This window comes from Rhinolophus sinicus, chromosome 17, assembly GCF_057876585.1.
Source record: "Rhinolophus sinicus isolate RSI-liver-muscle chromosome 17, RSI-T2T, whole genome shotgun sequence".
Classification (NCBI taxonomy): Eukaryota; Metazoa; Chordata; class Mammalia; order Chiroptera; family Rhinolophidae; genus Rhinolophus; species Rhinolophus sinicus.
In genome coordinates, this window is record NC_142517.1 from 137,388,186 (window position 1) to 137,404,099 (window position 15,914).

The following is a 15,914-nucleotide window of genomic DNA, read 5'->3' on the forward strand; positions in this document are numbered from 1 at the left end:
TCCAGAGGAATAATATATGATCCCTCCTTTCAAGGTGCTTGTAGTGTGGAAGCATAGACAGAATCACATGTAGGTTTATTATAATAAAACATGACTAAAGTAATAAAAAAAATATAAGAAAATGTGCTGGGGAACCATACAGTAAGCTACAGGTAATTCTTTTTAAGTAATGGACTGTTGTTTTAAGGAATGCTGACCCTATATGTCTCTCCATTTGTTCATTCTGCAGATAGCACTGAGTGTCCTTGATGTTTAAGCTACTATGCTAGGTGTTACGAAAGATACAAAAAATGAATCAGACTGAGATCTTTCACTTGAGGGCATAGAAACAAATAGAAAGTATGATCATATATTGAGTAATTGTAGTAAAAAAATGGACATTGATAATTGCTCCAAAATGGCATGAACAGAGATCTAGATTAGTTTTATGATATCACAGAGAAGAACATGATTGCTTCCAATTGCAAAGGATTTTACATATATGCATAGAGGAAGTGATATTTGAGTATGATTTTGAAGGATGAATAGGATTTCAATGCAGAAAGGGGGGGGTTATATACAAATAAAGAGTAGCAGTGATAAAATATGGGAAATTAATTCCTAAGTTGATTTATTTTACAGATATGAATTAATATCTTGCTTTGCCCTGTACATACTAGGTGCTAGTCATTGCTCTTGAAACTATTTTTTGGAGGTTCTCTGAGGTCTAGAGAGGATGTGGCCCAATTCAGACCATTTTGTGCTTCTTCTATAAGTTGTCTGCATGCACTTGGAGTAAGGGATTGCCTCCAAATAAGTTGAGGAACAACATTGTGGAACAGCAGGAACTCTAACTTGGTTAGACAGTTACTATGAAATCCGTTTATGAAAGACCTTGAACAGGATTGTAAGAAGAGATGATTTCATTCTGTAGGCACTGGAGAGCCCTTTGTAATCAACACTAAATATCCTCAAACTAAGATAGATTCAGAGTTTGCAGAGACAGGTTTGGGGAATTAAGATATATTTTTGTCTATTTTTATTAAAAAGAAGACAGGACTTGTTAAATAATCTGACTGACAAATTCTAAGAATTTATGGAAATCGATGAGAACAATGAGGACTATGTTCTTACTGGCAAATAGCAAAATGGCTAAGTTTGTCGTCATTATGGCCCAATGCATATAGTAAATCACAGGGCATTTTCTCACTCAGAAAATATTTTAATAGTCTCATATGCCTTTGATCTTTTAACAGTATAGTCATTTCTAAAGATGCATTAATGCAAAGAAAGCATGCAAGTCCATTTATCTAAGAAATACTAAAAATATGCTATCTCAAGAACGTGGGTGTATCAGTTCATCAGTGAGTACCAGTAATAAACCTAGAAGTGTTTTCATGTGTCTCCGGAATACATGTTTAGTGTTGCATCCTACTAAAATAAACACGTGTGTAAAGTCCATTTCTAGTTTAAGAAATATCTCATTGCCATATCCATCCAAAATCAGACCAAATATGTAGATCTTATTACCATCATCAGCTGTTTCTGTCAAAATTATCAGAGTGCTCTAGGGAAACATAGTGTCACTTTTAACATAGATTTAAAAGCATTATAAATATTTAAGGAAAATATTTCTCTCCCAAAAATATATGGTTTTGAAGTCAGTATGTTCAGTATGGAGCAACTCCATATTGTGTATGTAACTTATTTGTGTATGTAACTTTTATGTTTTTCACTTTACATTGTACTAATACTTTTAGTCAGAAGCAAACACAGGCAAATTTTACTTCAAATGATAGAAAACTTTTCCAAGGCATTTAATAAACTATTAAATTTTTCAAACCACGCATTCAGCCATAACCTTGAAAGCAAAAAAAGAGTAATATAAAAGTCCTCATTAAAATAATTTGTTTACTTTTTAATATTATTTACTTCCAATGCAAATAACGAACATAAGCATTAATTAAATAATGTGATACATCTAGTGCTCATTCACTGTAGTATGATTTTAATAACAAAATGAACTTATTTATGGGAGTGAAATGATGTCATTTAGCAAAAAGATGAAAATAGTTTCAATCAGAAACCTATTCATGAATTATTGAGTATTCTGTGCAAAATGAATATGGAATGATTTTATCTTTGTAAAGTGAGTGTTCAGTACTTATTCAGATCCCTGCTCAAAAAGATTATGAAAAATGGAAGGGCAAACAATAGATCTACCAACCTTAGCCTAATGAAGGCATTTTAAAACTCCTTTAATATTTTGATTCTTATAATCAGAGTGCTCAGGCAGTCAGCATGGTTATCATTGGACAGTTTATTAGCATCGCCATAGAAGGCACTATCATGTGGCCTCATCGTACATTTAAAATTTGAAAAAAATAACACTCCAAAATCTGGAGGATGATGGCTGGAGATGGAAAACAAGGAAGGAGGAAAGGAAATTGAATTCTAGTGTTTTATTAACATAAACTTTGTAAGAAAAAAATGATATCAAATGATCAATATTACTATAAATGAAGCCACGTTTTCTGGTTATACTTTTTTCAAGATATGGCCATTAACCACAATAAATTCTGTATCTTACATACTTTTTAATAACCACAAAAATCTATGAAATTGATAGGATGCTTTATAAATGGATAATAGCTTACTGTCCAATAAACCTCACCTTAGGCTCTCTCAGAAAACTATTTTAATTATGAAGCTTGACTCTCTGTGGTTTATCATTTTGGTCAATGTAATACATCTAATTTAGAGCTTGCATTTCTCCAAGATAAAATGGACTTTTACTCCACAGTGCATTTTTGAATTTACTGAATAAATGTATCCAGTCTTTCATAAAAATTCACTACTAAATTGAAATGCACTGGGAAGCAGTATACCATATTAGGTAGAAATAGGGTCTTCTAAGTCAGACCATCTGGCTTAGGAATCACACGTCCACATTTTATTTGTTATAATCCTTGGATATCTCAACCCTAGTGTGGAGTTAATAAAAGTACCTACCTCATAAAGCCATTGTGAGATTATGTGAGAAAATTGATGTAACATGCCTGGTGCATAGCAATGATAATCTTAATTATATTTATTATTATTATTGTTATTATTACTACATGAGGCAATATAATATAGTGGTTAAGAAAACAGGCTTTGGAACCAGGTAGAATTTTGGATTCGATTGGCCAAATTGTCACTTAATGGCAGTATATCACTGTCTTAGTTTTGTTAACTATAATATAAAGATTTGTCAGTTAGGAGAATATTATCTGCTGTCCAAATACAATCCAAAATTTTTGCAGAACCTCATTTCTTACTCATACCACAGTCTAAAACAGTTATTCCTGATTAGTTTTCTGCTATGTGGTATTTCTCCCAACTTTGAGTTCTGCCATGCCCCAGGGTCAAATGAAGGAAAAGAAAAGAGAACATGAGAAGGTCTATATACTCAAATCCATGAGCCCAGAAGTGTATCACGTTGTTTTTGCTCACATTCCAGTGATGAGAATGAGTAATGTGGCTCTGTTGATGTAAAGGGGGCTGGAAAAAAAAAATGGAATCTCTGGTGAGCTGCTTCATAATGACAGCTCTGAACTTGGGAAGGAGCACAGCACACCTTTTGATGGAGAGTTATGAGTATTCATCTCTGCCACAAGGAAAGTAACAATTGTCTCAGCCCTGATTTCCTAGAAAACAAAGCCTGAACTAAGCAACCAAGCTTCATTTTGGAGACATGAATCCAGGACTCAGAGAGTGAAGGAAAAAGGAAGCGAGGCAGGAAATGATGCGAAATAGAGAGGGGATGTGTTACCATGCTGGCTTTACAGTGAGCCTCAGAGAGACACAGCATCATTGGACAGGCAGAGGTAGAGGAAGGAGAAGGAATTTATCTGCTATGCTTCTTCCCATTTCCTGCTTCCTTTCGGTTAAAGGTTACCATCCAGTCTTTATTGCCTGCATTATATGGACTCTGGGTTCACCCTTGGATGGTTACTCAGAAAGCCAGATCCTATACTCTATAAAAATGCATTTCATCCAAATTGGGAAGTGATTGGAAAGCCAAAAGCCTATCTGCAGTCTGGCAACCAGGAAGGAGGGGTTAGCATTCCAGGAAGGTGACTGGTCATCCTCAGGAAGTGGGACTATAGGGGCCCAATCAGGGCTGGTCATCTACAGGGAGAGCTGAGGTGGACTGAGGGGACTAGGGTCTAAGGAAGGACTCTGAGGGGGCATCTGAGGCAGCAAAAATGTTCCGAAGCTACTCATTTTGCAGAATTATTATTAGTATTTTTTATGTAATGTAAATGTAAGACAATATCAGCACACAACAAAGTAGGCTAAATAGAAGCTATTATATTTGTTCTAGCAAGATTTTGATTAAGCAGTAAATGCAATAAATATTCATTTCTGGAAAAGGAGAGAATACTTTATCCTCAAAAAAACAAACTGAAAACAAACAAACAAACAGATAAACAATCCACAATAAAACAAACACATAGCATTCTAGTGCCCAAAATCACTAAAAAGGTTTGCTTTTCTGAAAATCTGGCTTGATTCGATCTTGTAATGTACTGAGAAATTTCACTGTAGAAACAATTTCAGTTATTATTAGCATCATTTATATTCATATGCATAAAACCCACATTTTACAATCAAAGTATCCTCTGCTATCTTGACAGTGGCCATACTTTAGACATTAATAAGATCAGGTATCCATTCAGCACTCTTTCCTAAATCACTTTGCCCAAATGAGAATTTCTAAGTGAGTTTTATCCTCCTCCATGAATGATTTTTCCAGTATCAAAACCAAGTGATAAAACTTAATTCCTCTAAACAGATTTTGTGTTTCGTGTTTCAGACGGATAAGGACAATCTGAGTCTATGTTTTGGAATAGCAATTAATCATAAATAAAAAATGGTAGTTAATAACCTGTTTCATAAAATCTGAGCCATGCCATTAAAAACAAAAAAACAAAACAAAACAAAACAAAAAAACACCACACATCTAGTTATAAGGGTATGAGAACGAGGGACCCAGTCATTTGTCGCCCACACACGTGCTCAATCTTCATCATGGAAAATGCCATCAAGCAAATGAGCATCTGGCCTTTGATATTGTCTTAATATACGTTAAAAGAGCCCAAATATGCCATGAAGAAATATAGGAAGATTAATCCCAAAGGTTTAATCTAAGTTAGAGAAAAATATATTATAGAGAGGATATCCTGTCAGTTAGTATTGGGAAATGATAAAGATAGACTAAGAAAGTAATAAAAATCAGAAGTGGACAAGACCTAAGATCAATTTGTAATGACTTTACATTGCTTCAACAAAGAGGCTTTATGTTTCATTGTCCAGAAGCAGTGACTTTTAAATAATTCTATTTAAATATTTCAAAATCAGTCATTTTCATTTTAAGTTTACCCCAGAAGAGATATGATATGTATACTCTTATATTTAAATCCATATTTAGTCCATTTTTTAAAGTATATTTTTTATAATGATGTACAATATAATCCATTGGCATCATGCAGTTCATTAGCAGACTTTCTCTAGGTCTACAGCTATAAGCTGTAGAATCAGAAATATATTTTCCATTAAAAGATTCTGTAATTTCAATCTTCTTGAATAAAATCATGATTGTCTTCCAAATGAATTTTATGGCTTTTCTGAACAACTTATTCCAATGTTTAACAATGCTTAAATACTAAAAATATTTCTATATAATAAAGCCTAGTTCCTAACATTGCTCTTCAAGCCTGGGGTCTTTCTGCTTTAGCTTTGTAAAAATGAACTACTGATGAAAATCAATTTTATATCATCCCCTATTTATTTCATTTTTTAGTTCTTGAAATTGATATTTTATTTGATTGAATATTATTCAAATCTCTTTTTTCTGGCATATTTTTGAATTCAGCCCAAACCTCTATTATTTTCTTTGTGCCGTAAGATCAGTTTCTACTAAAGGTCAGTATAAATGGGAATGTTGTGTTTTTACTTCTGACGTATTTCTCAGTTTTTTAAGCTGTCATTCTGAGATGTATTATTCATGTTTGCTTATTAATACGTTCAAATGAATCTGAAAATTTTCCATTATGGTCTCCATCCAGTTCATAAATTCACTCAATAGTTAACAGATATCTGTTGAGTGCTTATTTTGGGCCAGTTCTCTAGATTTTGGGAAAATAAAGAAGTGTAAGACGAACCCAACTTGTTCTTTATATAGCTGGGGAAAAGAGACACATCAAAAAGTAGTTTTAATACCCTGTTTCCCTCAAAATAAGACCGGTCTTATGTTAATTTTTGCTCCAAAAGATTCATTAGAGCTTATGTTCAGGGGATGTCATCCTGAAAAATCATGCTAGGGCTCATTTTCCTGTTAGGTCTTATTTTTGGGGAAACACGGTACGTGGATAACAAATATAATTATAATAAACCGTGTTTCAAAGTAGGGAAAATGGTGAGAAGGAATGAGTGAGTGTGCCTGCAAAGGAGAGCCTCATGGAGATTATTTTGGAGTTACATCATGAAAATGATCAGGATTGGGGCAAATGGCTAGCAAGGAGAGTGGATTGAAGAGAGATAAATGTGTTTCAGATAAAACGTATGCATGCCTAGTCATATCCCTTGTGTATAAAGTTGTAAAGGCAGATTGCAGTTTGGGAACTGTCATAGCTGGTTTGTAGAAGAATGGGGAAATGAATGCAATGAAAAAGGAGGGTTGAGGATGATGAAAAGGAGTCTGTGTACTCCACTAAGGGATTTGTATATTATTCCGTAGATAGTAAGTTTTCCAGAGGGAATTTGGTGAGATTTGTGTTTTAGAAAAAAAAAAAAAAAAAAAGTGACCAGTCTCAGAGGAAATGCCAAAGAGAAGAATTCAGATGACAGAAAAGAAGATCTCAAATGAGACTGTGGTCATGGGATGAAGAAGGTGGAGATAGTTCTGGAATTCAGGCTCTGTATTATGCCTCTTGGTTGTGGGTGGTGAGAGAAAGGGGAGAATTAAGAAAGTGAAGAAAGTTAAGTGGATAAAAAAATGATTAAACAAGATAAGCAATAGTGAAAAGGGGGCAAGTCTGAGAAGAAGACAGTGATTGCACTGACGCACCTGTGCTACGTCCTAACGATAGTGTTGACCTTAAAGAAATAGATGGTCAAATATGTCTCCAGCAAAATGGGTTTATTTGGGAACAACAGTGAATTGCAATTTGGGATATGTGGTCTAATGGTGAACCAGGTACAAGTCCAAAAAAGAAGAAGAAAAAAATCTCTATTATGGACTTGGTAGGGGCTGTAGTAAACAAAGAGTTAATTTGAGGAAACTGAAAATTTAAAGTATAGTGACTTTTCATTGCCTGAGTTAGGGCAGTCTGTCATTGGCTGAACTGTTTACTGAGCAAGGAGGAATCTTTTCTTTTATCTGCTGAGGTAAAGTAATAAAGTAGTATAATTTCCTGTTGGAGATGCAAGGTATGTCTCTTCCTGGGGGTCAGTAGTGTGTGTTCAGTGACAAGTGTGTGAGAGTTCTCTCTTCTAGCCTCCCAGCTCCATTTTGAATGAAGTTTCTGTTTATTAATTTTCACAGTAGTTAGTTAGAAAATACAGTTCTGGCACATAAGAGGGGACTGGGGGCTAGAGGAACCATTGAGAAATCAATATATTGTCAGTAATGGATCAGACCAGAAGAAAGTCCAAAACCCACAGGGACCATGGAAACAATGAGAAATAATGAAGGGCTAGAACAGTAAACCAGGGATTGCCAACATTTAAGAAGTGGGAAGAGGAAGAGAAGTCAGTGAAGAAAAGGAAAAAAACAAAAACAACAACAACAACAAATCAGAGAAGGGAGAGTATAAAAGATGAAAGAATGTGGAGAGAAAATGTCTCCATAGATGAAGGACAGAAGATTTTAAAGGAGAGGGGCTAGCAGAATTTAATAGTACAAAATTAAAGTAGAATGTTGATGGGAGAGAAGGCATCAGATTGTTTTTGTTGACCTTCACGATTAAGATGTTTTAGATTAGTCAGGGAAAAGACTAAAAGACTGAGGTGGGTTGAGAGGAGAATGGAACGTGGCAGAGAATGTGGCTGCAGAAAACTGAAGAATTCTGGCAATCATGGAAAAGAAATCGGTGAGATTAAGAGAAGTGAGATTATGTGGTTGATGCTTGCTTTATTCTATTTCTTTTTTTAAAACAAGAGTGACTTGAGCATGGTTATAGGCTAAAGGATGTAATCTATTTGAGAATGGGAGATTGAGAAAATAGGAGAAGAGGGATAACTCAGAAAAAGAGGAATGAGATGAGATGAGATGGATTAGGAACTATAAAAGAAAAGCCAAAGAACGAGCATCGCTTCTTGTGATGAAAAACAGGACAAGCCTTGTGAGTTGTTTATGCATTGGATGGCACTGACAGGCCAGGTAATTTTGATGCTCACAGTTGCCACTCTCATCCCAGCCATGGAGTTCATCAGACAGGGGGACCAGTCACACATACCCAGGCCTAGAATTCTGGGAGCCAAGAGAGAAACTGGGAAACAATGATACTTGCAAAGGGGAAACAGAAAATGTGAATTGTTATTTTTGGACCTAAGGAAAGGGCTTTAAGTGACTAATAGGAGGAAAAGATGGTTATGGAGGGGAAGACGTGTTTGCTGTGATTAAGAACCTGGGACTTGGGGAGTCACATAAACGTGAATAGCTCAGGTGCTTTTACGTTTATGAAATGTGTCAACTTATGTAAGGCATTTAACACTCCCTGCTTGAGCGGCTTCACTTGAAAATTTAAGGCAATAGTAATAACTTCACTTTTTGTAAAGAATAAATGCAAAATTGATATAAAGTGTTCAGAGGGCAAGACATATAGTAATTTATTCAAGTTTGCATTTGTTTATTCATTTTTATTATACAGGCTAATTATGAAAGTGGGAAGAATCATGAATGTTCCAGCACGGGTTCTATGATCTCTGTGAAGTAGGAGTAAGCCATTTGATAGACCAACTGAAAGGGGTAAAGCTTTAGGAGAAAAGTGTCATGAGAAAGAAAAAAAGTGACTAGGAACACATGAAAAGTTTGCTGTTTCATGACATTAGCCTTGGCAATGATTTCATGGATATGTTAAATGTCCTTATCACAATTAAAAAAAAAAAAAAGTTTTGCTAAGTGAAGTCAGAAGCCCAGATGGAGAAGGTGGCCATTATTTTATTTGTAATGTACACTGAGTAGTCAACAGTTATTTTTCCAAAATTACAGAATAAGAGGAAGATTACAGAAGAAGAAAAAGTGGATGAGAAAGTGGAATAGATCATTGAATGCAGGAGAGAGACAGACAGACAGACACTGACACAGAAAGAAGCTGAATCAGGCCTGGACATGAAAGAAAGTAACACCAGGAAAATCTTGAGCAACTGGGAGAATGCACAAAGGTCTGCTGATTTCAGAAACATTAAAAAAAAAAAAAAAAAAAATTGCAGGCTGAGAGGAAGGAAATCTCAGAACGTGGGATTCGTGAGAGAGAAGTTGATCGAAGGTTGCTAAAGTGGAGAGGAGGTGAAGCAGTGAGCTCAGTAAGAATACAAGAGATGGGGTAAAGGCATGAATAAGTACCAGGAGGTAACTGAGAGTGATGGGCAGAGTTAGCATTGAGATAAACCCAAGCTGGATGCCTTGGGATTTAGTGTGTGATGCTGATGAGAATAGTAATAGGTGGCCAGAGCTGAGCTAGATGGTGAGAACACCGGGGAAGCTGGGATTGCTTTTTACCAATAGCTCTCCTTTAGCTCCACATATATAAAGAGAATGTGTATAGCAAATTATACAGAGTCTGAAACTAGTATGGAAATCTTAAAGGAAGAGTCAGTATCTTCTTAATCTCTGGGTTCCCAGTGCCCAGCCCAGCGGCTAGGACACTGACACATAATAGGTATGCAATAAATGTTTATTGAATGATTCTGTGAAATCCTAGGTTCAATCCACATGAGTCTATTGAACTGTTCATCCCTTTTCCAAATCACAAAGCAAAGATTGTTTAATTTTTAAACCAAATATAAATCTTAATTGTTATAAAATTGGGAATTTCAAGATGCTAAAAACCTGCCTTCCAAAGCACAAAATCTAGTTGCATTTTGGTATTTTTCCTTCATTCGTGAACTCAGCAAATATTCATTGAACAACAACTATGTGTCAGGCACTGTTCCACACATTGGGGAAAATAGTGGAGGAAAAAGCAAACAAGGCCCCAGCTCAGGTAGCTTAATTCTAGTGGGAGAAAAAGAGACCGCATATAAAAATGTATATGTTAATTTCAGCTTGGAGGAGGGCTGTGGCGAAATTAAAACATGTAGTGAGATAGAACATAACCAGGAATGCTGGAATGCAGCTTTTTTCTATAAGCCAGTCAGAGAAGAGCTCTGACAGGTGACATTTAGTTGAGACCTGATGCGTAAGGGGTCAGCCATATAAAGATTGGGAGATATTCCAGATGAACAGGTGGTATAAAGCCCAATAGAAAGATCAAGTTTAACAGAGAAGGGCAGAAACAATATCAATATATCTGTAGTAGAGTCTCGTAAGAAAGGCATATGTATCTTTTCCCAAAATGTGACATATTTTAACATGAGTATGGATCATAGTGTAAATTGAATTTTCAAGGACTACATAGTGGTTAGGAACAGACTCTGGAGTAACACTGCTCACACTTCGATCCTGGCTCCTCCTTTTCTACCTCTGTTACGTTGGAAAAGTTTACCTAACCATTCTGGGGACTTTTCTTACCTGGAGCATGGTGAAAATAATAGTACCTGCTGCATACAGTTGTTAAAATAGTTAAATGAATTGATAGTTGTAAAATACGTAGAGTGAGTGAGTAGCACATAGAAATGCTTCTTATACAAAATAATTCCATCTTTTTCCCCTTGACTGCATTATACGGGAAAGATCATCTCTTTTGTTACATACTCTTGATGATTATTTTTGTTGGTTCTGAATATCCCATAGTTTAATTAACTACAGAAGAGGCAGGTTGCTTTTAATTTTGCTATGTCATATATCACACTATAATGATCATTATTCTGCTTTGAGATTTTGCAGTCGTGATCACCTGGGTAGCAGAGTATGGATGAAACAATGAAAATGTTTCACCGACTGAGGCATCTGTAAGAGGCACACTTATCTTGATTGGTTACTTACTACCAAATAACAAAGGAAAGCTATGTTATCAGTTGCTGTCCTGAGAGCTGAATTTATTCTGAAGGAAAGTTATGCCTGGCTTATCAATGTTTCCAAACAAAATAATTTTATTGAGTTGCCAAATAAAACAAAACCTCACAATTAACTATAAAAAAAGTAGATTTCAGGCTTATCTGAAAAATAGGCTATTTCTGTTAAACTGATAGAATTGGTCATGGCGGCTATAAGGCAGCAATTATGGACAGACTTCCTTTAACATTTTTACCATTCTTGCATAATTTCATCTTTTAACCTAAACTTCATGCTGTTAAAAACATTGTATAAAAATGTTGTAAGTTTTATATTCTAAAAATTTTAAGTATTCTATGAAAAGTGACTTGAGAAAAGTACTAAATTTATCTATAGCGATACCTAGAGTAGCTCAAAACATATGAAAATAGTTGGAGCCTTTGAGTTATGACATCATTTCTTTAAAAATAGTACAGAAATTTCCCAAACTGGTAAGCTTTAGTTTAATATTTGCAGTTATGCAAATTTAAAGTTATATAAACATAATTCGCTTGAATTAAATAAAAATATAAGGGGGAAGTGTAGATGATATTCCCATTAATTGATTATTATGAATTAAAGCAGTAAAAACAGCTTTAAAATAATACCCATATTGTATTGTGTAAAAGGAAGCATATGCTATAATCAACTCGGTCCAAATCACATATTACATACAAATAAACTTGTGTATGGTCTTAAAAGTCTAAAAAGTGAAATAAAAGACACAGTTGGCACTTAATAGACATTAATTAAATTTGTTTCTTCCTTTTTTCAAGCTTTATTGAGATATAATTGACAATATTGTGTAAGTTTAAGGTGTATAATGTGATGATTTGATAGACATATATACTGTAAAATGATTACCACATTAAGGTTAGTTAACACATCCATCACCTCACATGGTTACATGTGTGTGATGTGAACATTTGTCTACTCTCTTAGCAACTTTCAAATACGTAGTAAAGTGTCTAGTATTGTCACCATGCTGTACATTTGATCCCCAGAACTTATTTATCTTATAACTGAAAGTTTGTACCCTTTAACCAATATCGCCCCATTTCCCCATCCCCTGGTAATCACTCTTTGTTTTTACAAGTTCAACTTTTTTAGATTCCACAAATGTGAGATGCAGTATTTGTCTTTCCCTGTTTGTCTTACTTCACTTAGTATAACATCCTCAAGTTTCATCCATGTTGTCACATATGGCAAGGTTTCCTTCTTTTTTTATGGCTCAATAACTTTTCCATTGTGTATGTATGCATATATATCACATTTTCTTTATCCATTCATCCCTTGACAGATACTTAGGTTGTTTCCATGTCGTGGCTGCTGTAAATAATTCTGCAGAACATGAAAGTTCAGATATCTCTTTGAAACTGAAAAAACAAAACAAAAAGGCTTTATATTATAAATATGTATAGCTGCTAACTCAATAAACTTTTATTTTTTTCTGACATGTTTCACCAATGTTGTATGCTTTTTATTCTTATTTCATTTTGTTTACAGAAAACTGGGAACAAACCAGAAAGTGTGGATTTGTGTGGAGCACATATTGAATGGGCCAAGGAAAAATCAAGCAGAAAGAACGTCTTTCAGGTAAGAATGTTCAATTTATTCCTATTCCTTCTAAATCTGAGGTCTCTTGGGTAATCAAAATAAGACTACTGTATTGTTATGTTTTCATGTGCATTTTCATATGCAACCAGTTGTGTGAAGGTTATTGTGAAAAACTGACTTTTCTTCCTTGTTGAATTTGGGTTTTTGTGTTTCCCTCATGACTGGTTGCTATCTAAACACAAAATATATGTTGTGTGTTGATTAATTCTACACCCAAAAGTCATTGAATTTTGTGATGTGTTTTCTAGCTGTTTGGGGTTCAAACTTAGAATGCTTGACTTAAATAGATTTAAAATAGAATTTTCAGACATACATAAAGTAAGATTTACTAATTATGATGAACTGTTTACATTCATTGCCATTCCTGCCTCCGAGTCATAAATTACATTTGCCAGTGTGATTTAGGGGGATGTAGACAGCTGAAAAGCTATAAACATTGGATCTTTTCATATTGCATAATTTAATTTTCTGAAAAAAATAACTGTGATTAATAATTTCAGTCATGTTTCATTGAATGGAAAGAACTAGATAAATCCTTGCAAAAAAGGAAATGGGAAAGCTTAATATTTCACATATGATGTTACTAAAATCCCTTTGGCAATTAATAACTTTAGATTATGGCAGTTGATCTTTTTCTATATTCATATAAAATTTAATTTACTTTTATATTTCCAAAGTAACCAACACATTTATACATATATTTTATAATTCATATCATTTAGTATCCAAGGAACCAGATTGTTATAATTAATATATTAAATGTCTTCTAAGACCATTTTGGCCCTTAAAGAAAAGTCAGTTATTTTCTTAAATGCATCACTGAAATTCATATATTAGGTCTTCTAGAAGCTATAAGTTGGTGACATTTTCTATCTAAACTTTCACTGGGGAGAAAAAAACTGGTTTCTAGTTTGTTCTGAATTGTCCAAATACTAATTCATGTTTATCCAAATAATTTGGACCCATGTTAATATAAAAGAATACCTACCACTTTCAACATATTGTGGAATAAATTATTTTTCTGGTTCTAGTAATATTCTATTCAGGTATTCATTTTTTGATATGACAATTTTTTTTTACCAAAAAAAAAAAAAAGGAAAAATAACAGAACGAAACATACTTGCCTAGAAATCAAAAGACTAAAGCCAAAAGATATTAGAATGAGAATTTAAATAATCAAAAAGGAAAAATAAATTTGGTTCTAAAGTGAGGAATTATAGATTAATAATATTTCCTGTCACCCAATTTCTTCCTCTTTTTGTTTTTCTGCCAGAAATAACAAAACTTAGAGGTTATAATCCTAACCTGTGTGACAACCTAGATGATCAGTATGCATTTTGAACTGGATAGGGTGAACTAAGTGGTTTAGTTTTATTATGTATTATACGTTTATCATCCTAATCACCAATGTTATAAGATAAAGACATGAAAATTTGACATAGACATAATTCTTGGACAACGGAAACCCTTAGAGTTGGGCTAAGGCAGCTATTCCAGTTCCTTCTGTTAACCTTATGAAGAATTAAATTAGATTACAAATGAGGATGATTGGCGAGTATGATATATGCAGAGCTGCAAATATTGAAGAAAAATATTTATGTATAATTTTACACAGCTATAAACATAATAAACATGGATATACTTTTAAACCAACTATATATTTAAGATATGTATAGCTTAAGCTTTTGTGAATAAGTACCTCCTGTTATATTTTTTTTACTTGTTTTTCATATTTCTGAATATAGGTACTTCTGAAGACATTAAAAACCATTCTCACCTTCAGTAGCTTTTTAGAGGTGACAATCTTGCCAGCTAGTTTTGTTTGTAATGTACCTGAGCAGTTCATGGGACCTCGGCGTCCTTATATCCAGTTTATCTGTTTTGGTCTTGTACCCTTTAGTTTAGAGAAACAAGGATGTTGTGAATAACAAAGCTAAAGAAAGATTCAGATTTCATTTCTTGCATCATGCTTTTTGGGGTGAATCATATGATTGTCTCGCAATGCTGAACTCTTTTTATCACCTAAACACATGAGCTTAGGTAAAATTTACTAATATGTATCCATAGATACAGACTATGAGAACAAGCCTTTTCAGAGGAACAATATAAATAGCTTTCATAGTTCTGTTAACGAAAAAGCATTGGGAAGGATTTGCCAGAGAGCTAAATCTAGATGACTTGCATCAATATTTGATTAGATACATTAGCTGGTCTAACTCTCAAATGATCAGAATAAACATGATTATGTCTCAAAAACATGGTATTAAGTCATTGTTGGGTGTATGAATGTATGTGTGCAAGGTTTTCATTACCTACAGAATAATGAAGTGTTTCTTCCTGACTGAAAAAGACTATCACAGCTTCAGCTGATATGCTACATCAGAAATAGCTTTAGAATTCCAAGTTTGAATTAGGCTTGGTGTTCAATCTCAGTCTATGAATTATAGATTACAGATAGCAAATGGCTATTGAGATTTGGGGTTCAAGAAAAATCAAAGGAGAGTAAAATTAGAAATAATTTAAAATTTGAAATCTATCTTTAAAAAGTTGAGGGATTAGCAATTATATGCTACATAATTGCAGTGTCTGTAGAGAAGTCAAACTTAAAATGCATAGGAAAACAAACCAAAAATTATGTGCCTGAAGATATGCTTGAAAGACTCAGAAGCACACATTTGAGCCCAAAAAAAGGGAAGAATTTCATTTGTTTTGCTCCTTTTGTACATGCCGTTTGGGCAATTGAGTTGTTCATTTTCTTTTTGTATTAAAAGCCAAATTTCCTTCATAGTCAGTTTTAGTCAACTCTTGATGTAGACTCAGTCTTATTTGATTGGTGCATGGTAACATACCAGTGACAACATTAATTAAGTATTACAGCTTGGTATTCAACAACTTTCAGGGAATCAGAATGATGCTCACAAGCTGAGTTCAGAAACACGTGCCCATATTTTATAACAGAACAGTCTTTGCTTAATTGGTACTTCTAATAGTAAGTAATATATTTTAAAAAAGTGTTAGCAATCTCTATAATACAGTATATGTAGACAAGCCATATTATGTGTATAAAAAGTATAAA

At 34.1% G+C, this 15,914-nt stretch overlaps 1 protein-coding gene across 1 annotated transcript in view; it reads left to right on the top strand.

The window, feature by feature from the left end:
• ARHGAP15 (Rho GTPase activating protein 15) overlaps positions 1-15,914 on the top strand; it is a 620,344-nt gene that overhangs the window by 110,679 nt on the left and 493,751 nt on the right. The window contains exon 6 of the mRNA XM_019735910.2: positions 12,728-12,817. Coding sequence (XP_019591469.1) covers positions 12,728-12,817 — 90 coding nt within the window. The remainder of the gene's footprint in view (positions 1-12,727; positions 12,818-15,914) is intronic.